The 26,231-nt window shown below is 38.5% G+C and overlaps 2 protein-coding genes across 4 annotated transcripts; both read left to right on the forward strand.

Moving 5' to 3' along the window:
- Positions 1–611: 611 nt before the first annotated feature.
- LOC113538706 (filamin-A-interacting protein 1) lies at positions 612–18,558 on the forward strand. Of its 3 annotated transcripts, none has more exons than XM_026933988.3 (6): positions 612–684; positions 8,712–8,997; positions 10,659–10,832; positions 10,992–11,170; positions 13,806–16,593; positions 17,396–18,332. In XM_026933988.3, exons 1-6 carry the CDS (start codon positions 644–646, stop codon positions 17,603–17,605), a joined length of 3,678 nt encoding a protein of 1,225 aa, XP_026789789.3. In that variant the 5' UTR covers positions 612–643; the 3' UTR covers positions 17,606–18,332. The 3 variants fall into 3 exon arrangements, with proteins under 3 accessions (XP_026789789.3, XP_026789788.3, XP_026789787.3); XM_026933987.3 differs by lacking the exon at positions 612–684 and adding an exon at positions 735–1,246 and having other exon boundaries at positions 17,399–18,558; XM_026933986.3 differs by lacking the exon at positions 612–684 and adding an exon at positions 738–1,246 and having other exon boundaries at positions 17,396–18,329.
- A 1,678-nt stretch (positions 18,559–20,236) lies between these two features.
- tmem30aa (transmembrane protein 30Aa) lies at positions 20,237–25,580 on the forward strand. Its single transcript, XM_026933991.3, has 7 exons — positions 20,237–20,700; positions 21,131–21,244; positions 22,218–22,325; positions 22,419–22,506; positions 22,645–22,785; positions 23,461–23,673; positions 24,584–25,580. Exons 1-7 carry the CDS (start codon positions 20,452–20,454, stop codon positions 24,775–24,777), a joined length of 1,107 nt encoding a protein of 368 aa, XP_026789792.1. The 5' UTR covers positions 20,237–20,451; the 3' UTR covers positions 24,778–25,580.
- The last annotated feature ends 651 nt before the right edge of the window (positions 25,581–26,231 follow it).

Raw genomic sequence — 26,231 nt, forward strand, 5'->3', positions numbered from 1 at the left:
TTTTTAAATTATGGTGATTTTTCTGATAGAAATTTAGAGTGATTTTCTTTTTTTTCATTTATTATATTTGTCTATATTAGCCTGACTTCTAGACTATTACACATCGTTGCTTATTTGCATAATGGCATATGATGCTTGAGTAAATGTAAGTAGGTCTATGTTGAAAGAAATTGAAAGAAGAAAACAATTTATAAAGAACAGTGATAATAAATGTGTGTTCTGGTAGATTATTGGACATAACCCTTAATATTAACTGGAACCAGGGAAATATGTTAGCCTGCTTCAACAAAACTCTGGAAGAGAGTGTGGGATAGATGGATTTTTTTATGGGTGCGGTGATGAAACACAGGAAAGCAACAGGGAGTGGATACACATTCAGCTTGAGCGTAGTAGCTGTTATTTTTTCCAGCAAAGTAGATATAAAAACAGAGCCACTATGCAGGAAAAAAAAACTCAAGCATACATCTTAAATGACTATGGTAAGTGGTTTGTGGTTTCAGATGTTTTAGTCTGTGATTGATTTGAATTTATTCTGAGTTAGAGTTATCTGAAAACTACTGGATGAAATGTAATCATTATCATTTTTGTTGTCCTCTATGTGTGTTCAAAAGCAAGCCTGTGACCAGATTCCCATAGGTCCCGGATGACCTGCGGGTGTAGTGGCAAAAATGGACATTCCTTGATGTGAGTATGGCAAGGCTCAGCTGTCATGTCCTGCCCCCAGACTCACGCACATGCTAGGAGCTATAAGTGAGAGAGAAGTGGTTAAATATAGCTTAGGAGATCAGCACAGCCTACAAGATCTCACTGTAAAGGAACAATCAGAGTGTGGGTGTGTGCAGTGCTGGACAAAGCTGCATCTTTTATTAAGCTGAAGAGCCTCTATTGTTGGATTAGGTTTATTGGGTTTCTCGAAGGACACACATTTTCTGTCATTTCTGTACTAGAGTAACTCCCTCTTGCTCTTGTGCACTTTTCATCCCGTCTCCCTCACGAAGATAAGGGATCATTGCCACTCTCGCAGCTGCTTCTTCAGTGATAAGCTCAAGGCTTGAGAGGAGAGACAGAGATGGTTTAGACACCTGCATCAGAGTGTGTGTAACATTACAATATCATTGGACACGAGAGAGAGAGCACATGGGGAGAAACTACTGTGGAACTGCTTTCTAATGTTGGTAGTTGTTCTCAAGAATGCTAATGATAAGGGGAATCTGGGACATGCTGATTATTCTCACTTGTATTGCGGGTAAGTGTGTCATCTTTATTATTATTCTTAAGTGGAAACATGCTTCCTTGTAATAAAAGTATTAAAAAGTGGTAAGTTCCTCTAGTCATAGTCATCCAAGATTAACAGAAGAAAAATTAGTCTTGTGTCATTTTTGTGTTTTTTTCCCCACTATCTTTACTATCATTGCAAAATCCTTGTGTGATGCAAATGGTTCAGCATCTTTTTTTTCATGAAAGGAATATTTAAACACGTGGATCTTACTGTTCTTACTGTTCTCCCTGTTCTCACTTTAATCACATGTCTGAGTTAATACATCATCTCTAAGTTCCCTGCTCTTTCAGCACAAAGAGCTGATAGTAATAGCTAGCTAGTGAGATCATTGCTCTGTTTTAGCTTGTGAGTATAACAACATTGAAAAGAACATTCACCAATACATTTAAATGTAGGAATTGTGTATATCTGCTGATCTCTGAAACTGACAAAACCAGGAGCATTATGTTTAACCTGAGCCTGGTTATCTTAAAAATAGTGACTCAATTGGTAAGACCCTGATCATTTTTTGTTGTTCTTGGTGCTCACACAGCTTGCTCACTGTATTTACAATCTGTAGGCTTGACTGTAAAACTGTTAGCCCTTTGACACTGTATCCAGGGGAATGGGGCCTCTGGGAAGTGCGGCATTCTGGAGGGACGCAGCAGGATCGATACTCAAACTCAGCATGTGCATGGTGCCAGAGAGCATAGAGTACTGGCTCCCTAGTGTCTCATCTTACTCAGAAGCAGTTGTCATTTACACCTGGTTCATATGAAGCTGCTTATGGTTTCATGACAACTATAAACCTGCTAATGCGCTTCCTATGTCAGTTTATATACAATTATATTGAGTAGACAAAGACAGGCTTACAATCCCAACTTACAAAAACAGTATCTCACCTGTTATCATGCACCTGCCACAAAAAATCTGCATAGTCTGTACTCACCTGAATGGTACACCTGCTTTATCATTACTGATGTATATATATCATTATTCATGTTATGGAAACATGAGTATTTCTCTGGTGTATAAAACTGCTTTTTCAGTGGTTTTGCAGATTTCTCAGGCACATTGTTGTGACCTTTGTTACTCATTGTTTGACAGGAAACACCAGACTATACCTCTCGTCCAAGAAAATGACACCAGTGAAGTTAGTCAGTTTTTTTTTTTTTTTTCAAAATATAAGCCTATAGTGAGTCTGCTGCACCCCTAAAGGGAGGTTACTGAAGCACTGGTCATTTGTCTTTTTCCTCTGTCAATTCATGATTTCCTCCTCCACATTCTCTGAGAGAACTGACCATAATATTTCCCCTGGAAACAGCCATGGAGCCATACAGACTGAACAGTTCTGAATAGGTTGGTTGAACATTTTGTCACTGGAGGTCAACTTTATGTGTATTACCAAGCGTTATTTTGTATCTGCTGAAATTGAAATTGAAATTTCAGTAGAGTTTAGTCACTTCATTTCTTCTGTGGAGTAGAAACCTTTGCAAAATTATGTGTAAAGTCTGGGGTTGAATAAAATATAATGCACTAAACATATGAAAGCACTGGCTTTATATCCAGTGCAAGGTTATTTCTGAATAGCTGCTGGCTGCTACACATATTGAACATTTTCACCAATGAGAACTTGTGATTGTTTTTTCTCCAAGTGTGACTGAAACAAATTGCACATTGAATACCTGAGGTTACCCATATGCATCTGGCTTTCTGTGATGTTTCTCTGCTCTTCTAATTAAGCTGCAGGCTTTTGTGTTGTCTTACTGGGTTCCTGAAAATTTAGAGAGATCTAGAACACATGCAAATGGACATGCTTGGAGATAGCTGACCTGGTGTCATTTGTAGTTGCTATTAATAATACAGCTTGAACTTTATTTTTTTCTTGAACTCCACCCCCTCTAAACAGCCTTATAATGTACCACGATATGATGTCATGTAACCAAAGAAGCATAAGTGGTATGGTTTTGGTTTACAAGTGATTTACTGCATTCTGCTTTCTCAGGAGTGTAGGGAATGTTGGATATAGTGGAGCAGGCTTGTTGAGTGTCAGTAAATATCAGTTTAATACCTGGCAAATATCATGTGGAAAAATTGTTTAGGAATATTGATGTATTTTTTTAATTATATGTTCATATTTTTAACTGCTGCATGACTTAAAACCTAACTGACACTTTTAAAATGGCCACATAGTTACACACCTTCTCATATAGAGTGCTTTTGGCAGAAAGCATATATACATAAAATTTGTGGTCAAGGGGCAAGAAAGTGTTGTCTATCCACTGCCTTCATGCTTACTTCAGAGAGCTATAATTACAAGTTCTGAAGAGGACACTGTGGGGTGAAACCCTGTACGAAAAGCGATATTCTGTCTGAGGTAGACATGTCAGTATTATAGAGTACACAGTTACAGGAATTACTGATGTCTAATATAAAAATAAGCACATCACTGTGTACCGCAATACTAATTGGGCACAGTCCAAACTGTTCTTATGGTTATAAATTAATGACTGATGAATAAAGATTATTAAAGGATGATAAAGTACACAAAACCTCTTTTTATTGACAGGTGACTAGGCATGACCTTGTTTCTAGTCAATACGTACAGGTAACCATCTAATAAATTTATACGTGATTGTTTATGACCAAAAGGTTGACATACGTTAATAAACATACATTGAGATCCTTCAAACAGCTTCAGAGGATCAGTTCATTTCTTTTTAAAGATGCATCTGTGACTAAGGCTGCAGTGCCTTTAATGTGAGGCAGAGCTGAAAGTGTAATCATTTCTTAGCTGTAGACATCATGTCATGAATCAAACTGCTGCCAATTTACCAGGCCCTTATTTAGATACACTGAGGTCACCATGTGACAAGTCCACTAAAATCTTTGATTTCTTCCCTTTTTTCTCCAAACATAATAAGCTGAATTATTGCCAAAGAGTTCTTTTTTTTTGTCTTAAAGAGGTCTGATTTGTCTAAATTTTCATGCATATATTTTAGACATAGACTTTTCTAGCAGAGGAGTTTTGTGTGTGGTGTAGGAACGGAGATGATTGCAGTGTAGTTCATGTGTTCTTTGTGTAACTGTTTTTCCTGCTGCTTTCAGGTTGTCCTGCAACTGTTTTCAAGGGACTGCTGGCTTCCCTCTTACCTTCCTTATCATTAGTCAGAGAGTGCATTTTGAAACCTGCATGGCACACATGTCTGGGGATGATTAGTTGTGGTTCCATGAGCTTTCCACCTGCATATTATCAAAACACTTGTGCTGACAGGGATGTTTGCTATGGCTCTGTAGTTTTTTTTTCCCAGTCGTGTGTTGTTTATTAATATTGTCTCTGAGGACTTTAGGAAGCTCCTTCCCACTTTCCAGAGCCATGCTATTGCCAATTTACCAGGCCCTTATTTAGATACATAGACAAGTCCACTGAAAGCTTTGATTTCTTCAATGGCAGCACAGGAATGTGGAATTTGGACATCTGCTGGCAGCAGCTGGGTCTTTTTGAGTTATCTGACTTCAGATGCGAATTTAGACTCACAGAGCAGCGCCAGCTTCAAGCGCAGAGACCTGAAAAAGAACACACACTTAAAAATAATGTATTAAACATTACATGAAATCTAATAACAATTGATAATCGTTTAGTTTGAGTTATGTATTTCATGTCCACATAATATAGGATTTATTTATGTATCTACATTATATAGAAGGCAGTATATCACAGTCATTAAAACACCAAGAGGAAATACCCGAGTAATAGACTGTAATTTGTTTTTGATTTCATTATCAGCCAGTAATCAACTCAACTTCCCCATTCCACAAACAAGGAATCATTACACAAACCTAGAAAAACAGACACGGCTCCATCTATCCTCCAACAGAGTTGCAACTATAGGCCTATAGGATGAATATTTTTTCATGGTAATCAGTGATTAAGTGACACTTCATACTCTCTAATGAGAACAACTATTGACATTTCACAAACAAAGGTTTGCATTTCTCTGACAAAGGAGAAGATTAAGTCTTATTCCTAGATTTTGTTGATCGACATAAACAGTTCTTTTGAGAACTTTCAAATATGACTAAATTATTGAAGGTTGTACCTTGCTATATGATAAAAAAAACTCACACATACACTTCCATATTCTGGAGAACAAGCTATGTATTTTATGTTCTCTCCTATAGTTAAATGCCTTAGGGTTAGGGTTAGGAGGACTTAAAGGCCTTGTTTAGGCTGGTGTACATGTTGAGAAGCTATGAAAAACATCCCATTAAAGTTGCTATTGCGTATAAACATGGGAAGCTGTTCTTTTATAATGACCATCCAGTTCTCCACCAGAGCATGACGGCACCCTTAAACATAGGTTTGCGACTCGGCTGGTTGTCTTAACCTTGGTGGTTGTTTTAGACATTTGATACACCCTCATTGTATAAACACCACTGTTTTTTCAGTCTTGTCTGGCCAGTTTTCTCTGGCCAAAAGACAGAAACAGACACCTCAGTGTACAAATTAGAGTGACATCATTAAAATTCCATCAGCATTTCATCAGCCTCCCAATGGTTTCTTAGCACCTCCTCCAAAGTGGTATTCTGTGTACAGAGTTTATTTGGCTCAATGCATTTGGTATTAAGAATTTGATGAAGTAACTCAGACATTTTATCCTTGGAACAGGGAGGAGAACTTTGATAGGGTTTGTGCCAGGTGTGTTTGATTTTAGGACTATGTTGTTGCTGTTGAATTTGAAACTGTCCAAGCCTAATTAAATAGGACTTATGGTTACTTCCACATTAGGGTGTTTATCTAGTAAAAATGCTGAAAAAATGAAACTTTTGGTTGTATTTCTATATTTTTCTGCCAACTTCAGTACATCATACTGATGATGGTTAAATTGACTGCATCACCTTTTTGGTGTGTGCAAGGATGTCATCACAATGTGCTGTGTGTTTGCATGGAAGACTTGTTGGAATAAACTTTTTCCTATGTTATCCAGGATATGTCGACTAAAACCAAATCAATTTGTGCATCTCCTTATCATTCCACAACTAGATTTTCTCAATTTTCATACAACAAAAATCCTTTAAAAATGTGTAACTATAATATATCTGTCTGTAACCATAAGCGAAGCAAAATTGGCTGTGCTCTGTGGGTGGGAGGGATGGCATACTCTCTCCCCATCAATCACAGTGACACAAGCTAATTGTTTGTGGCACAGGGCAGATAGCGCTTTCCTCTGAGTGTGTTACACTGCCCAGTGATGCAGCATGAGCAGCAGTTTGAAACGATGTGATTGGCCGGCTTCATGTGTCTCAGAGGAAACAGGTGTTAGTCTTCACAGCTGGTAGCTGACTTATGATAAGGGAAAGCTGACTGGTGGGTTAGAATTGGCAGGTGATCAAATTGGGGAGAAAATTGGAGTTTTGTTTATGGTCTTGCATGTTGTGTCATAAGGTATAGGTGACCAATGACTAATGAACAGTGATACTAGACCCACATACTTGTACCAATGAAACCTTTCAGGTAGGCCCATGGAAAAAGCAAAAAAAAGTTCCAGTAATTTAGAAAACCTTAGTTGGAAAGGGCTGATAAACTAGTCATACTGCATCTGTCCACATAACATTTACATTTGAATAGTATTTACATCTTTCTTAAGTATTTACATTTTTCTTTCTTTTTCTTTCCATCTGTAACCATAAGCTAAACATAAGCTAATGGCCAGTACTCAGTGACACTGATTGTAAGAATATTCCTGTGTACTTTCTGAGAGTGGCTCTAGTATTTTAGCTAGACATAAGGTTTCTTTTAGTTAAGTTTTAGAGCAGAACACTCCTGGCAGTTCAAAAAGCTGTATCATATCGTCTTTAACAAACATCCCTCAGATGGCCTTTACCCCTGCCAGGCAACACCTGGAACCTGTGGAACTGACAGAGATAAGAAACGTTGGTTAAAAATTGTATTGAATTCCTCTTTTATCAGCTCATTAAAAGAGACTTTTGTTCTTCAGATATGTTCTCAATCTCTTATGTTTGAGTGGGCTTCATGAAAGTCTGAACTATACTTTTAGTTACACATGTGAAGTAGCCTTCAGCCTTAATGCATTTTGATTTAAACATACTTAAGTTTCTGCATGTTGCAGATTCCTTTTTTTGGTAGCTAAACTGCACGTCATTGTTGGCTGCAGTTCCTCTTCCAGCCTCCCACGAGGAATTACTCCTCTGCAAACAAAGATTATGACCCAGCTGAAAGAAAGTGTAAACCCTTGAAAGCAATGATGAAGAGCTTTGTTTTGTCCGTCTGTGCAAGTGTGTTTAGATGAATCTAACAATACGTCAGAGGTGACAGGTCATATGATTTCACTGGGACCTGAACATCTGTAATCTATCTTTAGTCTTATTTGAAACTAAGTGAATGGTACAATGCAATTCATGTGTATTGCTTTAAAATACGCCCTCTCAGCATCATGTTCATGAATTAACACATCAAAAATTCCTGTGATCAAAGACAGTGCGATATTATATATATATATATATATATATATATATATATATATATATATATATATATATATATATATATATATATATAGTGTACAGTATATATGCACACACAGGAGCCCAGCACTATAGTGATAAAGTGCTGAAGTTGACATTAGTTCAAAATAATGAAACCAGTGAGGCATTTAATGAGTGTTAAGTTTTACAGATGTTCCTTTTTTTAATCACAAATAACAACAAATATCAAATGGTCAAAATGTGTATGTTAAGATATTAATAGTGAAACAATCCAAACTTCATTTTTGAAGGTGCTATGTGGATTTTATTCCACTTGCTTCTAATGGTGTTTTTGGGTTTCCTACTGTTTGCTTTGGACTGTTGGACTTCTGTTTTATGAATGCCATTACTACTGGCAATGGCATTCCTAAAACACTAGATATGTTTATATACTCCAGTTTTGTTTTAGGCTGTTTTTTCTGATTCCATCTTGACTGCTCACATTAAATGGTTTGAGAGTTTCAGTTTGAAATTAAAAATGAAATTGAAAGTATTTTTCAGTAGGTAAGCACCATTAAATGACCATGGAATTTTATTTTGCAGATGTACAGAGGTACATTTATCATTTATTTCACCCAGAAGCCAAGAAGGGTATAAATCACCTGACAGAGATGACTCCAAAGTTCTATTTACAGAAATTAAAAAATGCACAATTTCTTTACATTTATATTTGTAATATAATGGAATAATCTTTAATCCATAGAGCACACCTCAGTTATTTATTTGCAAAGCTACGGGTTTTGATTCTACATTGCACAGTATAGTGGTTTTCTTCATTGTAGGTCTGCCAGTAAAGCATGCTGTATTTCATCATATCCTATTTTTACACTTTAATATCATCAAGAATTAGTTATTTTGATTATTTTCAGGAATTAGTGAACAAAATTCTTGTTTGTGACAACTATAGAGACAACATGAGGTCCAAAGGTGATGGAATGGACAGCCCGGCTAATGGGGTTCTGGGCGTCCCCCATGCAATCCATGAGATCAGTGAAGAGCAAGAGGAGGATATGAAACTGCAGGTCACTGAGAAGAGCATCATGGCCAAAGTTCAGCAGAAGGAAAAGGAGGAGATGCTTATGTCAGAAAGTGTGGATAAATCCACAATGAAAGATAACCAAAGATTAGGCCTGAAGGATCTTTCCAAAGATGACCTTCTGAAGCTGCTGGGAATCATGGAGGGTGAGATCCAGGTAAGGTTTTTCATTATCTACCTGCAATTGATCTGTAGGTATTTAAGGTGCTGAAGTAAACCAAAAACATTTAGAACAGGAGGTGAAACATTCAGGTACACTCAAAACATCTACATTGAACAGATAACATTGTAATGCAAGATACACTGACAAGTTACATTTATACAATAAGTTATTTTTTGCGCTTACAAAAATAAATTTACATGTAGCCTGACAACCTGAAACGTTGAATAATTCAGATAATTTAATTTCTCCTCAACTCTAATGGTCCACAGTGCATTACTCTTGAAGTGATATGCTGGCAAGGTTCTTTCACAACACCGAAAAAAGCTGCTCATTTAAGAGATTAATTATATTTTTAGGCCGGACCTCCTCTTATCTGTGTTGATGCCAGTCCAAGTCAGCGTTAGGCGCTGTGTCAGCCAGCTTGGCCTTGCGTCCTGACAGCTAGCCATTAACACCTTGTCACATTGTGGCTTCCTGCTATAGCTCAGCTCTATTATGCTACAGAGGCAAAGGAGCTGAGTGTGAAAGCAACAGTAACCTTAAATTAGAGTAAAGCATTTACTGCCAGCCGTGGACTGCTAAATACTTTTCTGGCATTTTTTTTTTCATGCAGATGAAGCTCATGGTCTTGCTCATCACTTATTGAGTATTACAGTAATCATGACTTTACCTTCAGTTTCTGTGTATCAGTGTATTTGTTATGTCTGATTTCTGTTGGGCTCTGAATATCCTTTTTCAGCAAAACGTGGAGATATTTGGAGAAAACATTCACAGTTTTCTTCTTCTTATTATTATTATTATTACTACATAATCAATCAACCTTTTTGATTAGAAACCTTAATACTTACAAGTGTCTTGTATACATCTATATTGCCAAATTTTGTGCACACCTGGCCAATCACACCCATATGTGCTTGTTAAATATCCCATTACAGATTTAGCCCCCCCCCCAACCCCCCCCCCCCCCCCCCCCCCCCCCCCCCCCCCCATTGCTGTTATAATAACCTCCACTCTTCTGGGAAGGCTTTCCACTAGATTTTAGAACTTGGCTGTGGGGATTTGCCCATTCAGACACAAGAGCATTAGTGAGGTCAGGCAAGACCTGGCCGGGCCTGCCATGTAGTTGGCTTTCCAGTTCATTCAAAAAGGTGTAGAGTGGGGTTGAGGTCAGAGCTCTGTGCAGGACACTCGAGTTCTTCCACACCAACCTCGGCAAACCATGTCTTTATGGACCTCGTTTTGTGCACAGGGGTATTGTCATGCTCTTTCATGCATGTTTGGGCCTCTTAGTTCCAGTGAAGGGAATTCTTAAAACTACAGTGTACAAAGACATTCTAGACAATTCTGGGCTTCCTTTGTAGGCAACAGTTTGGAGAAGGCTCACATATGGCTGTGATGGCTAGGTGTCCACATACTTTTTGCCATGTAGTCTGTCTGCCTATCTATGCTCATTGCCCCTATTACAAGACATTTCAATACCAACAGCTCCACCTAGTGTCAACCAAGATATTTTTCTCTTTTCTCTAACTTACTTGAGTAAGGTGAACTGAACATGACCCTTGGAGATCTTGGAGATCTTTGTTTTACAGCAGATCTATCTTTTTTGCATTAACATGAGCAGAAAGTACTTAATTTTATGTAAATTCCTTCCTCAGGCTCTAGAGGATGTGATCCGGGTGCTCAGGTCTGGCCTCAGTAGTCCAGAGCGGCTTGAGTCTCATTACGGCTCGGCATTTCCCACCAAGCCCCTGAAGGCCCTGCAGAGAGATGGACTTCTCATCAACAACCACATACTCCATGAAGACGTGTATGAAAAGCCCATGGCAGAGGTTTGTAATGTATACAGTATATTAACAGTTATTAGTAATAATAAATAAAAGTTATTCAGCAAACGTTTTTTTTTTTTTGCTGATGTACATGTACACTGTTTATTGTTGAAATTAATGTGTCCTGTGGTGGTATGTTCATGTATGTCCATGGTATGTCAGTTGGACAGGCTTCAGGATAAGCACAGAGAGGCATATCGGCGAATGCTGGAGCAGTTATTACTGGCTGAGAAATGCCATCGCCGTGTTGTTCATGAGCTGGATGTGGAGAAACGCAAGCACATAGACTACATGAACAAGAGTGATGACTTCACCAACCTGCTGGAACAAGAGAGAGAAAGGTAAGAGGTTGGATAGGGCTGTAGAATTTGCCATGTGCAGCTACCAAATTAGTGAGAATGTAACTCAAATCCTTCATATAGTACTATGCACTGCAGGTTAGTGGTTATCTGTGACACCGTCAGGGCTAGAATATAAAGATTTTAATCAAAGAATGCATATAGGATGATATTGCCTTCTTCAATTTTAACTTCATAAAATTAGAAGTATCAGCATATCAGTGAGGACATTAGTATTTAGATTTCCTCTCTTTTACAGATCCCTGGTGAATAACATTAATTGTTTAATGTACTGTTCAGTGTGGCTCAGAGAATATAAAGCTGTCTCATGGCACGAACCTAGGCATCAGGATTGTTGCCGTGAATACAATGAACACAGAGAAGAAGATGTATTTTGTGAAAGAAACAGACACAGAGTGGGTCAGAGAGTGTCTATTTCAGTTAATTTCAACTTTTGACTGTAATCAGTGTAATATTAATAATTGAAAGTATGACATTGTAGTTTCACCACAAAAAATATGGGGACAAAAAAACACGTCATTCGCATGCCATTTCCAGATTATACTACACATATACTGTATATTCAGTTATTGTGAATTTTTTGGTTATCTCCTTATGCTTTGGCTATTGAAGTTATATCCAGTGAAGCCCTGATGTTAATTAATTCTGGATACAGAAGACAGATCAGGAGACACAGGGGGTAATTTTGGGTGGACCACTACATCATTTACAAATATTAAGCTGCCACAGTGCAGTCTTATGGTACTACCCAAGTGTAGAGTTTACAATTCAATTATTTAATGAAAAATTGGTTGTTAACAGTTGTTAATGCAGGTAGTAGAATTTAAATTTAAGAAATGTTTTATGATGATCAAGTGTTTTTATTGATTTTTTTTATAAGGTCTGTGCAACAAGAAACCACTGGACCATTCTTTCATATTTAATCTGGGAGTAATTTATTTTTCAGTAGAAAATCAATCCTGGAATATGATTGATTTGATAGTTTGGGGAAACTTTTTGAAGTTAAGGAATACAAGCTCTTGGACATCATATAAGTCCATCATGGCAAGTCATTCCCTATACTCTCAGTGAAAGTGAGCCTTCTTCAGGGCAAGGCAAGTGTGCCATAATTTCTTTCAGTCACAGCCTTAAAGTCTACCGTCAACACCATGTTTTATGGTTTTGATTTAATGACCCTGCACACATATTCTCACACACAACTGCAAACATACATATGCCAGCACTCACATACATTCATGCACTCCTCCCAGAAATTCAACATATGTTGGAGGAGAATATTTTTTCAGCTCCTACAGTTGCACCAGTTTTTTGTGCCATGTGAGATCAGTCAGCTTGGTTATGAAGGGAGGCAGATAAACTCTTTGGGATTTGTGTATCAGGGTTTTTTGCTTTACAGTCTTTGTAGGCTTTCTAGGGTATTGCAGAACCAAAAAATCCTGAAATACTGAGAATGTATAGCAATTGTAGTGGCTCAATTTATAAGGCCTTAACAAGTGATACTAAGTTAGTACCAGTCTAAGCATGATTAAGGTCACTGTGAGTATACACACTGTGCTGACTTCCTACCTTGCCCATGTACTTTGAATGCAGTTTGCATTGCTCCCCTTTCTTAAACAAAATAAATTTGGCTGCTGACATGCAAACAAGGGACAGCAGTGTTAGCACTCGTAGTAACTGCAGGTCTACTAAGAGATGTACTCAAGTGATTTTAAAAAAAAATGATAAATCATCAGATTAGACAGGAAAAGCTGAAGTCCCACCCCATCTGTGTCCACTGCAAGATATTTCACTGCAGAGATTCTTAAGACTATGCCATATATGGGCAGTGTGACATCATCATCCAGTTTGGTCAGGAGGAGTTTTGAACAAATTTCCCTTTATCATAGGCATGATAGCAAGTGTGGAATGTGATAGGCATTTTCCCACAGAGTAATAGGTCTGGCTGATGGCTTCAAACCTAGATGCATGCCAGTTACATAATTAGGAGCATGGGCGCATTTTGGGAACATCCAATCTAGATGGTAAGTTCTGACAAGTCAACGTTATTTATTTGCAAAGTATGTCAAGACATATGTACATTAAAATGCTTATGGTGAGGCTATCAGCATCAGAGATTACTAAAATGCACTGTTAAAATGCACTGTTTGCTATCTTTCCGTAAATAGTGATGGTTTTTTTTAGAATAATACAAAAACAGATATTTTGTGTTTTATTTCAGTGGAATGATGATTAGATACAAGCTGGGAAAAAATTCTATCTCATGGAAAGACAGTGTGAGAACCAGAGAATGGTGTACACAGCCAAGCTTGGGTGCTTATTTAAATATTCACTTGCATTTTGGATTTTTAGTCACGGTGGCAGCAGTGAAAGAAGGAAAGAGTAGAAGTGCTTTTGTCTGGCAAAGCTGCCTATTTGTGCTGGTTTGGGTCTCCAGTGGGTTTCCATTCAAGCTTGAGTAGCATTTGTACGAGAAAAAAAATCTACCCACAGAATACTCTCTACTCCAGGACTGAAATCGATTGAATGCCTCAACATAAAAGACTTTCATAGTATGTAGAGAACTTTTGATAACTGTTTTCAGTTGTTTAAATGTGTTTACATTGTTGCTCTGTTTCAGATTGAAGCTGCTGTTGAAACAAGAAAAAGTCTATCAAGTACGAAAAGAAAAGGAACACTCAAAGCGACTGGAAAAGGTTCGTGGAGAGCTGAACAAGTTAAAATCTTTTGCACTCATGCTGGTTGACGAACAACAACTTCACCTGGAGCAAATTGACCAGCAAAGCCAGAAAATTCAAGACCTTCTCAAAAAACTCCAGGAGAAAGAGCAGAAGCTAAGTGAAGTTGAGGGCAAAGCAAAAGAAGACAAGCAGAAGCTCTTGAACCTTGAGGCTGAGTTTGAGGTCAAGCATTCGAACTTTGCAAAACAGTATGATGAGATGGCAGCTAAACTTGCAAGCCAAGAGAGTCAGTATCAGCAGATGTGCCAGAAACAAGCAACTCTATCACAGAAAATTGAGGAGCTAGAAGAGACAAATGCAGTTCTGCAGAAATCAGCAGAGGAGCTGCAGGAGCTGAGAGACAAAATTAGCAAGGGGCAGTGTGGCAACTCCAACTTGATGGCACAGTTAGAGAACTTGCATAAGATAGTCTTGGAGATGGAGGGCAAGGATGAGGAGATCACGAAAACTGAGAATAAATGCAGCGAACTGAAAAGGAAGCTTCAAACTGAGGAGGTAAACAACAAGGATTTAAAGTTGGAGGTGGAAAAATTGCAAAAGAGGATGATAGAGCTAGAGAAACTGGAGGCAGCCTTCAATACAGGCAGGGCTGAATGTGCTCAGCTACAGGGTGCACTGGATAAAGAAAAAGCCCTGACAAAAGAACTGGAGGATGAGCTAGTGACAGTTAAAATTCGCATGAAAGAGGTGGAATCATCTGAGCTGAAACTGGAAAAGGCAGAGCTGCTCCTGAAGGAGGAGCTAATAAAGCTCAAGTCTGTCACTGTATTAATGGTCAATGAGCACAAGAACATGGCAGAGAGAATAAGATCTGAGGAAAAGAAGAGAGAGGAACTGGAAACATTGTTTAAAGCAGAACAGGAGAAGGTTATGGTAGTTACTGAGAGATTGATAGAGGAAAGTAAAAGGCTCCTAAAATTGAAATCAGAGATGGAGGAAAAAATAACTACCTTGATCAAAGAGAAAGATGAGCTGAAGGAAAAGCTTACTACTGAGGACGAGAAGTGTAAAGGATTGAGTTCCAAGGTTTGTATGATAAAACACATAAATGATGACGTGAAAGAAGAAGGAAAGGTATCTACAAAAAAAGTGCTAAATATAGAAGTGGGGAACCTTTCAAATTCCAGTATAACAGATGAAAATAAAGTAATAGAACTGACTAGAGAAATTGAAAGATTAAGGAAACGTCTCAAACAGCTTGAGGTTGTCGAGGGAGATCTGATTAAGACAGAAGATGAGTATGATATGTTGGAGAAAAAATTCAAGAGTGAGCAAGAAAGGGCAAACTCCCTTTCAAAGCAGGTAGAGGAAATGAGGAATCAGATAGCTTTGAGTAAGGTGGCAGAGAGAGAAGAGGCAGTTGGTCAAGAATCAGAGTTATGGCGAAGGTGCAAGTTAGAAGAGACCAAAAATAAAGACCTGCAAACAGATGTTCAAGCTCTCAAGGAGAAGATCCATGAGCTTATGAACAAGGAGGACCAGCTTTCACAGCTGCAAGTAAACTACTCTGTCCTACAGCAAAAGTTTCTTGAGGAGGAGGACAAGAGGAAGAGTATGAGCAATGAAGTTCTTAATCTTACCAAAGAGCTTGAGATTACAAGGCGCTACAGTCGTGCCCTAAGACCCAGTAACAATGGAAGAAGAATGATGGATGTTCCAATGACGTCAACAGGAGTGCAGACTGACGTTGATGAAATTGAGACAGGGGATGATGATGAGGACACTCCTGCAGTGTTCATCAAAAAGTCTGTCCAAGAAGAGAACCACATCATGAATAGCCTTCGACAGAGAAGCCTTAAGAAACCTGCTGAAAGACCCTCAGTCAGGGAGCTCTACCCTCCACCAGGTAGTGACCTAAAGAAATCCTGGATACCTTGGATGAAGAAGAAAGAAAATCATGTTTCAGAAACGCCTCTGCATATTAATGAGGAAATTACACATTCTGAAATTAAAATGACCCAAAAGCAAGGCCAACCATTACACATTAGACTGACTCCTGACCACCAGAACAGCAGGACAACCCTACAGATCAGCAGCTCTCCTGCAGAAAACATCTTTAGCACTGCAATACCCACTCCCTCACGTGGCATTCAAAAGCCACAAATAACAATCATTCCTTCCACTGCTGTTTCTCCAAATGATCGAGCCAGACAGCCAAAATTCCCAGAGAGAGCAAAATCTCCACTGACCATCACAACTATCTCAAGAGCCAAGTCTCCAGAGAGCATTAAGACCCCAGCTACTGACAGACCAACATCACCCATATCCCTTATACCGGTTAGCACTTCTACCTTAGCACATATATCCAGCTCTCCAGAGTCTCAGGAAATGATCACAGGCCGGGCAGTATTTAAAGTGACTCCTGAGAAACGAATGGTGCCCATGCCAATTAAAAAGTGTAACTCAAATGCTAATATCATTACGACTGAGGACAATAAGATTCACATTCACTTAGGCTCACAAGTCAAAAAGCCTCTTGAAAGCAACAGCTCGATGGTCATGGTCAGAACTGAGGCTGTAGCAAATGAAGGCAAAGAACTTTCTACAGGCACTGTGCTACGCTCACCGCGTCATGCCACAATCAGTAAACCAGCATCAAGCAAAGTAACAAGCAGCCTCACCATTACGCAGGTCACTCCTGCACCACCCAGACCAACACTTTCTGTGGTAAGTACTGTGCCTAATGTGAAACATTTAATACAGGAACTTGTGTCAAATTGGGATTTAGGAGGTGGGGAGCCTATTTTTTCATGGGTCAACAACTTGGAAACATTACCAATCAATTTATGTTTTATTATTTATAGTAAATAATAAAACATAAATTGCACAATGATATTTCCAATGATATAATGGAAATGTTTTTGGCATAAGGATTTAATTTTAATAACTACAATTAAGTGGCCAGACCTTAGGATTTCAGTACATTGTCATTGTTCACCATCACCATTGCCATGCTGTAATTCATAGTTCCATCATAGTTCCATATCATTTAACCCTGGAGGAACTGAAATATTAAATGTTAAATTAATAATATTGCAACCCCAAAAATACAGTGTCTGCTGTATAATGAGGCAACATATTATTTGCATAAATGGGACAACTTTTTTCCAAATGTATATTAAAAATCCTAATCACATTACAAGAGACCAGAACCATGCATTTGTCAGAACCCAGAAATGTTTATTAATAAAAAAAATCCTTCTACTACAAATAGCCTACCTCTATACAGAAATGATACTGTAAACTATACATTTTATCTTACAATTTTTGCAAAGTTTGTGTACAAATTTTACATTGTTGCTTCAGATAAATTTATCATTTTACTTCAGTTATTTGAAATTTATTACAAAATAGTTTCTTTCGATTATTTTAAATATTTAATGTGTAATCCTGGAACATTCTTTTTTTATGATACAGTTCTTGTATACTATATTATTTTTCTTCCTTTTCATCTCTTTTTTGTCTGTAGCAGCCTGTTATGGACCCTCAACCACCTCGATCTGGGGTCACTCGCATTCCTATGTCTCGGGGCATGAAAACTGGGAAGGCTGTACTTGGGGCTCTGGGAATCCCTAGTAATGTGAAGATGGAATCAAAAGGAGAAAGCCAGTCCATGCGTATTGAGCTGAAGAAACCATCTATCAGCAGTTCCACCCTTCAGAATAGTGGAAAAAACTAAATAAGCCCAAAAGGATGAATGGACTGTGTTTGAACAATTAGATATACAGATTAGTTACGTACTTGTTGTTACTCTTTTTGGAACACCAAAGGAATTATCTTCTATATAAGATACATTTTGCTCCAAAAAGTTAAATGTATGTCTCTCTTACTCGTAACAATATATAGGCAAACTGCCATTTTTAGGGTCAGCTTTAAATCTCTAGTTCTTTCAGAGTGTTGCTTGCAGTGCCGTTACTATGAAGGTAGTTAAAAATAAGCCCACATAGTGGGTTTAATACATTATATGTTTTGTATATGTTTTGGTTAATATTACAGAGGCAAAGCTTCTTAATGTATTATGTTTTTACTATTGTTTATAAGTAAAACAAAATGTTTTACAAAAAGTCTTTTGAGATGTTCAGTTTTACTTTACTGTGTCATGTTTTAGGTCTGGTGAAGAAACTGCAAAGGTTTAGATTAATAAAAGTTATGTATATAATAGGTCACTAGATTTATTATACTGAACATATATATATTCTTTAAATGTCTACAGCAGAAGGTAACAATAACCTATACACCTATAGCATGACTGCAGATTACAGTGTATAACAGGTGCAGTGCTAGCATATCAACCCCAGCATCAGTTTATTTTCAAATAATTGAACAGCATATTGTTCAATATATAACAACACTCTGTCTGGAAGATTACCTTACTGTCACTGATTCAGCCATTTTTCAGGCTCATCAACTGTTCTGATGCCACTCACCTCAAATTATGTACGCAACTGTGGTATAGGAATAGGAGATGCTGAGACCTTCAACAAAGAAGTGACCGACTGATGTGGTATTTGATATAAATACTGTTTTCATATCATAAATGCCGTTTTCATACAGCCAGCGTTCGCTGGAATCACTTCTATGAGTTCCTGATGGGTCGGAGCTTAGTCCTCCACCTGCTCTTCTTTCCGAGTGGCCAAATCCTCAGGAGCAGGAAACCTGTCCAGGGTGCCAAATCAACCTGTCCTTTTGGGACAACAGATAGACATGGAGGAAGCCCTCCACTGGAACCATTCATAGAAGCACTAATACATACATTAATTGTGGTCTAACTCATCCCATCTAACCATGAGAGGTGGTGAGAATGAAGCTGAAGAATTAGACACAGAGGGCAGAAAAAAAGGTATGGTGGGAAGAAAGAGGGGTTAGTAGATAAAGCTCAGCTCCAGACCCAGTCTGACTAATATAATAGGCTATGAGCAGCGTCTCATGCTAGCAGGGCTTATCTACAGGCCTGCTGTTCAGCTGACCAGCAGAGAGCGAAACATGGAAAGATAGAGAGGAGGCACAGAGGGAGCTCCATGGTCCAACAGCTGGGATCAGCGGTATATTGAGAGAGACCAGTCAACCATGATAGGTGTGCTTAACCTCAGATCTGTTAGTCAGGAGACTATGGGGGCTGCGGGACTTAGCTGAAGCATCGAATAACGCCTTACAATGTGGAAATACTGGAAAATGGTGGGAAAATCCAGTCTGACCCTTGTATGTGTGTTTAGTCAGTGTCCAGCTACCTTTACAAACTCACTGGTGGAGAGCACAGTATGGTGAGGGAGAACAACTCAACCACACTAGCAGCACATACTCACAGGCCCACAGGTTGCAGAAAAACTCAAAGCATCAAGGGAAGGCGCACCCAGTGAGTGACTGAAAGGTGACTGCTGTATTTAGCAACAGAACAGTTCGTAGCTAACTTGGACAGCGCTGGAGTGATAGATGAAATGGCTAGAAAGTTAACAAGGGAAGCCTATTCAATAGCCACTGAGTCCTCAATGGCTCCAAAAAGTACAAAATTCACTTGCTGCCATCATGAAGAGATGAAAGGAGGTGAGAGGAGATAATAGGGGTCTATTGCCAGCTTTGGAAGACAGGTTACCTGTAACACTGACCGGAGTCACAAGCAGTTACGCAGATAGCTCCAAGAGGACCGACATGTGTACAAGTTGAGTAGAAGAACCAGAAATTATAGCCATATGACAACAGTTTTTATATCAAAAACTACAATATATGGTCACCTTGTGACTTTGCTGAAGGCCTCGGCATGCCTGCGCATGCGCACAAGAAGGTATCCAGGTGATTGTCATTGCTCTAGGTGGTTAGGAGGGAGGACACAGACCCCAGTGGTACTGTGACTGATGCTTGTCTCTCTAGCTGCACCTTTGGTTCTACTAATTCATGTTCACAAACTTAAAGTGACATAAAGCGACATAAAGGGAACACTTAGAAATATAAAGTTAAAAAAGTCCTAATTTTTAAAAGTAACATTTTAATTACATTTTCATTACAGATGAAAATGAGCGTTTTTGGGCTAACTCTGGCTCATTTACAGCTGATACTGTTTGTTAATAGGCATTATCTGTGACAAAACAAACAAACAAACAAAAAACCTAGTAAATAAATACATCAGTAAACAGATATCTAACTATATTTCAACGACTAGATTAGGGTAAATTTATTTCCAAAGCCCACATTAGCATTACGTTATGAACCTCAGACTCTACTGGTCCCGGCCAGCTAGAGCAGGTGGGCGGGGCTAGCTCATTAAACATGTCTACACGTCTTACGTAGCTAGAACTATCTTACACACTATTGGCTAAAATCACTTCCTTATTTACTGCGTCGTACAGCTTTAAGGAAAAGCAGTCCCCTTTGCCGGTAAAGTTATTTCATGGTGCTAGCATTTAGCTATAGTCATTCCGCAGGCATTAAAATCCATATAACAACTCTCACAGTTAGTAAAAGGTCATTTATTTTCAGTTGCTGTGCGTTTAGCCAGCTAACCAGACATTGTTACTAAGATCAGAAGCAGCCATGATGGCGTCCGGTTACAACGCGAAGGAAGAGGACGGCCACCGCTCAGGGTCCGCAGCTGCAGGTGGGCCGAGTGCTGAGAAGAGTAAGAAACCGGATAACACGGCTTTTAAACAGCAGCGCCTTCCAGCCTGGCAGCCCGTCCTTACAGCCGGTACCGTGCTGCCTGCTTTCTTCATCATCGGCCTCCTCTTCATCCCGATTGGCATCGGGCTCTTCGTCACATCCAACACTGTCAAAGAGATCGAGGTACGACTAAAGTAACATTTTTATATAAAGTGAATATTTAAAATCAGTCTTGTTTTCTTTAGAATTGAGGCCAAGTTTCTTATTCTGTTCTGTTTTAACTCTGTGGAAGACTTTAGTTACAGCTAACCTTAAGCTCTTAATACTCTTAAAGCTTGTTTTCTTTTTAAAGGATTTGTTTGAATGATCTGTTTTGGTGTTTTGTTGTTGTTCCTCACTGTACACAGTTCCTCACCCAATAAAATATGTCCCTATGTTTTGTTATATTACTATAAAAACCTGTATTTATTCACTGATTGAAAAATAAAGTGATACTCCTGTGTAAACTCTGCATCTGCTGAGGCAAATGAAGCCTAGTGATTTGTGTAGCTTGTAAAACCTGACAGACTACAAACAAATCATGTCAACCTCCCATACCTGTGCTTTGTTTCAGATCGATTACACTGGTGCTGAAAAGAGCAGTCCATGTTTCAGCTGCACACAGCCCTTCGGATTGAACCACTCATGCAAATGCTCTGTCCCTTTCACGCTCCACGAGTCATTCGAGGTAAACTATTGACATTTTTCTACAAGCATGGAAGTTTTGATACTCTCTAAACTGTATCTTATTTACAGCTGGGTATTTTTAGTCCCTGGTCCATTTGGTGTAATCTATAAAACTGACCATGAACATAACACTCAGGCCTTGGATTTCATTCATTATTCAGTTGCGGTTTAAAGGGCGGTGTGGTGTGGTGTCTCAGTGGGTAGCAATGCCACCTCTCAGCTCCAGCATCCCAGTCCTGGAGGTTCAGTCCTGAGCTTAAGTTACTGTCGGTGCGTGCCATCCCTGTGTCTGTACCGGTTTCCTCTGGATTCTCCAGTTTCCTCCCACCTCTTAAAAACATGCCAGTAGGGTGATTGGCTAAGATTGCCCCTAGGTGTGAAATGAATGAGTGAGTGAGTGAAGGTACTGTATGTGTGCATGAAGCACTATGATGGACTGGCATCCCATCTAGAGTGTATTCCCACCTCAGACCCAGGGTTCCTGGGACAGGATTCACCATGAACCTGAATAGGTTAAAACGGTTACTGAAAGTGAGTGTGTGAGTGAGTGAGTTTGGAGGCCATAATATTTGTCAACAGGAGTGTCAGAATTCTTAAAGGTATGGTTCAGGGGCAAAACAAATTTACCCAAATTGCCCACATGGATGAGTCATGCAGTGCCAGAAACTGCTTAGACAGGTAAATTTAAGTTTTCTCCACAACTCAACTTGCTTTGAGGCAAGTGTGTGACAATTTCAGCATGTGCTTCATTACTTGTGAGTGCTAAACAAAGGGATGAAATTTTGGACAGAAAACATATTTTGACTTGTTTTCATTTTTACTTTTCAAGGCAGGTGTAAAAATTGTGTAAATTTGCTGTAATGTTTTTGTATTGTATGTTTACTAAACTATGTTATATTCGGTAAATTTTTAGACATGGCAGATAGTATATTTTATCAAACTCAAACGTTTCGAATTGTATTCTGCTGTTCTAGGGCAATGTGTTCATGTACTACGGACTATCCAACTTTTACCAAAATCACAGACGTTATGTCAAGTCAAGAGATGACAGGCAGCTAAATGGAAACATATACGCCTTAACTGTAAGTCACTGTAAGATGGTATTAATACTTTAGTTTCTAAATGTCTTTTTGTGAAGATGTTTTTAATCTGTATATCTTAATCTCTTGGAACAGAATCCCAGCAAAGAGTGTGCACCATACAACTCAAATAACAACTTACCCATAGCGCCATGTGGTGCTATTGCCAACAGTCTTTTTAATGGTAATAAAATTATAAACTACCTTTGAACTATAAGATATAGACATATATAAATTTATTTATTAATTTATATGTATGTATACTTGAAATAGTGGGCTGAACTTTAAGATCTTATTTTCCTGTCTGTTGTTGGACTCTTAGACACATTTGAGCTGTTTTACCTCCAAGACAATTGGAATAAAACTCTTATTCCTCTTGTGAAGAAGGGCATTGCTTGGTGGACTGACAAGTTTGTTAAATTCAGGAACCCTGCAGGAGATAACCTCACAGCAGCATTTCAAGGTATTTAGAAACTCTTGAAGAGATTAATGAGATGTTACAAAAAAAAGTATGTTATAATCAATAGAACAATATTATATGTACAATTCCCAGTCACTTTTAATGAATGAATGGTAATAATAATAATAATAATAATAATAATAGTTTCCGTCTGGTTTTCCAGTTTCTTTCCTCTTCCCAGAAAATATGCTGCTAGTTAAATTGGTATCTCTAAATTGCCCCGAGGTGTGAAGGTGTGTGTGCATGGTGCCCTGCGTTGGACTGGTGTCCCATCCAGGGTGTATTTTTTGCTTAATGCCCAGTTTTCCCAGTACACGCTCCAGATCCACTGTGACCCTAACAAGGATAAATTGTTATTGAAGAGAAGTGAAATAAAAAGAAAAACAAAATAATGAATAAAAATGTAAAATAAAAGATGTAACAGAAGTGAACTTCTTGGTGGCTATAACCAAGATTGTGGTGTAGAGTCTTCACACTACTTGTGCTGCTTTATACACAAGGCTTTTCTCTGTATACCACTGAGTGAAGTTTTTGCAGGATAATTTTTTAAAAACTAATTTAAAACTTTCAGATGTTTTAAGAAGTTTGTAGGGCGTAAGTTTCTTAAAGCTCAGTAAATCTTCTTGTTTTACTGCTATGTTCTGTTGCTGGAAGGTGATGTAATTGGTTGTATTACAGGTACTGCTCCACCTATCAACTGGCACAGGCCTGTCTATGAGCTCGATCCCACTGACCCTGACAACAATGGTTTCATCAATGAGGACTTCATAGTGTGGATGAGAACAGCTGCTCTCCCCACCTTCAGGAAGTTGTACCGCATCATCCAGAAGAATAGGGACAGCCTGACTCCAACACTTCCTCGTGGGAACTACACACTGGAAATTACTTACAGTATCCTTCCAGATAATGCATCAAATTTGACGTTTCTTTACAAAAATCTGGTGTTACAGAGTATGCTAGGTATATACAAGGGACTTTTTGTATTGCTGCCAGACCGCAGAGTGAGGGGTGAAAAAAGTAACTAGTGGTGTGTGAGTGTGTGTGGTACAGTTTTTCAAGTGTCGCAAATAATAATGGAACCAAAATTACTGAATGGGTTGCTTGCACAAAGGCATTATAACCAAGGCAGCACTTATGCTCGTCCACTATATTGGCAGTGGCAGTGGCACCATTTTACACCATCGATGTTCATCGTTTATGTAAGAACACTTGCAAAGCTCCTTTTAGTAAGCTGGAGAAAAGCATCAGATTTTATGTTTTGTCATACATAAACTACTATGGTGGTAAGAAAACACCCATTAATAGAAGCAAGTTACCGTTAGCCCAACGCTATGATTTTACTTTAAAAAATAAATGTTAGACATTGCTGGCTCGCTGTACTGCCTAATCTAAACAGTACTACCAGAGATGTGAGATTCGTGCTATTTCAAAACATCATAGAAATATGAAATAGCCCTAAGTGCAAATAGCCCATTATGTGTATCACACAGCTGTTTCTATATCATTGCATCACTCATTTTGACAGTGACATGAATGACGTCTCATTTGTCTGATCGGTGAGCTGCTATTTGCCAATGCTAGATTCGTCTAGTCTTGTTTATGACTTAATGGACAGTGGAAGCTCTTTGAGAACATGTTCCCGTTACAAAAAATTGTATATTCTTGAGATGAAAAGAGCAGCAGGTCATGCAGTATTTGACATTTCCACAAAATGAAAAACTCTACAGAGTTAAGTTTAGAACAGTCTAGTGTGTAAAGTGCAGAAAACATTCATGATAATTCCTTAACCATATGAACCCAGACTACCCGGTACTTAGTTTTGACGGCCGCAAACGCATGGTCCTCAGCACCATCACCTGGATGGGTGGGAAGAACCCATTCCTGGGCATTGCTTACATCACTGTGGGTTCTATCTGCTTCGTCCTGGGTCTGGTGCTTCTGGTTATTCACTATAAATATGGCAACCGCAACAACAATGCTGACATCCCCAACTAGAGTCTCAAGACTACTTTGACTGATTTTTGGACCTGCTTATTGCCATGTGATTTATGAGTATTTGTCACACTGTTGCACAAAGTTCTTTTGCCAGTTGCCTTTTGCTGTTATCTCATACAAGATTTTCATCCTGTGTGCATACACAATGTCCAAAAGGACATCTCAGTTCATTGTTCTATCACTGATATTTTTGTGTCTGTGCTCTGTGTTTTGAGTATTTATGTATTGTAAGTGAAGGGCATGTTTCAGTAATGTTTGTCAGTAATGTTCTTTTCAGATTTTAAATAATATATTATGCACTAGTTGAGCACTAGTGTTACCAGATCTCAAGGTTCCTTCACACTGCAAAACGGAGCTGAGGCATTTGTAGTAGATAATATAAATCAGCACGGTGCAGTGGTAATGAATTCATGAGAGGAAACATTAAAATTGGTTTCCAATTAATTTTCCGTTATTTTGCCAGTTATTTCAGAATTTAAAGACTGCTATAGAACATGTGCATCTACTAAAGATGCATAAATTAAATTCATGAAGCTTACATGAGTGCACAAACTATTATCCTAACCCTGAAGGAGTCTTATAAAGTAATTTATGTGTGAGTCAGTGTCAAGTTGTGCATCATCTGGGAAGCATGTGTGTTTGTAAATGTTATGTCTTGCATTGTTAAGCATTTAAACATTATTGCTTAGTTTAAGAAACAGAGTGCTGCTTAGACCTTCTGACTATGCTGTACCTCTCTCCACTTTGACCAAAGATATGCTGTAGACTCACCGGCTGTCTGCAAATAAATCTATTATATTTTATTTCTTGAATTGTGTTTTTTCCTCTTAAATCCATTTTAGCAATTGTGTAAAGGTGACCAATTTAACTTTATGACCAAAAGTGGCACTTTAGAGCCCTGTAGGATAAATTGTATTTCATGCGCAGAACACATTCTTACATAAAAACAATGGGAGGCTCATTGTCAATGATTATTCTAGGTGTCAGCTGCAAACTTGGTGGCTGAAGATAGTGACGTTACAAAAACAAAGGAATAGAAAACAAACCATCATGATACAAAAGAAATTAATAGACCAAAAAAGTGATGAGTGAAATAATTGTACTGCTGCTCTGGTTAGATGAAACATGAATTCTGAAGCCATGCTAACCAACTCTGTCACTCAGAACCCATACATGATGGAGCAGCTACAGGATAAGCGGCATCCCAAAACTGAACACCACCCAGCTCTATGATACGGTGGGGCTTCCGGTTATAATGGTGCTATACTGCATTAGGGCAGGTCAATTTTGGTTGAAATTTAATTTTTACTATTATTTATGATAAGGGGTATTAAAACCATGTTATCTGGTATACAAATACCAGAACAACTATTGATTTTGAAATTGGAATCTATAGCTTGGTAAATGTTAAGATTTTGTGCACTATATGACAGGCGATTAAAGTAAAAATACAT

Source organism: Pangasianodon hypophthalmus, chromosome 10 (assembly GCF_027358585.1).
Source record: "Pangasianodon hypophthalmus isolate fPanHyp1 chromosome 10, fPanHyp1.pri, whole genome shotgun sequence".
NCBI lineage: Eukaryota > Metazoa > Chordata > Actinopteri > Siluriformes > Pangasiidae > Pangasianodon > Pangasianodon hypophthalmus.

Bases quoted from the DNA above. Each gene is read 5' to 3' on its own strand.
- LOC113538706 (XM_026933986.3), top strand. From the start codon at position 1,170: ATGTTGGTAGTTGTTCTCAAGAATGCTAATGATAAGGGGAATCTGGGA. The intron at 8,998-10,658 runs GTAAGGTTTTTC...TTCCTTCCTCAG, and splicing joins TCATGGAGGGTGAGATCCAG to GCTCTAGAGGATGTGATCCG. The intron at 11,171-13,805 runs GTAAGAGGTTGG...GCTCTGTTTCAG, and splicing joins CTGGAACAAGAGAGAGAAAG to ATTGAAGCTGCTGTTGAAAC.
- tmem30aa (XM_026933991.3), top strand. From the start codon at position 20,452: ATGATGGCGTCCGGTTACAACGCGAAGGAAGAGGACGGCCACCGCTCA. The intron at 20,701-21,130 runs GTACGACTAAAG...GCTTTGTTTCAG, and splicing joins ACACTGTCAAAGAGATCGAG to ATCGATTACACTGGTGCTGA. The intron at 21,245-22,217 runs GTAAACTATTGA...CTGCTGTTCTAG, and splicing joins CGCTCCACGAGTCATTCGAG to GGCAATGTGTTCATGTACTA.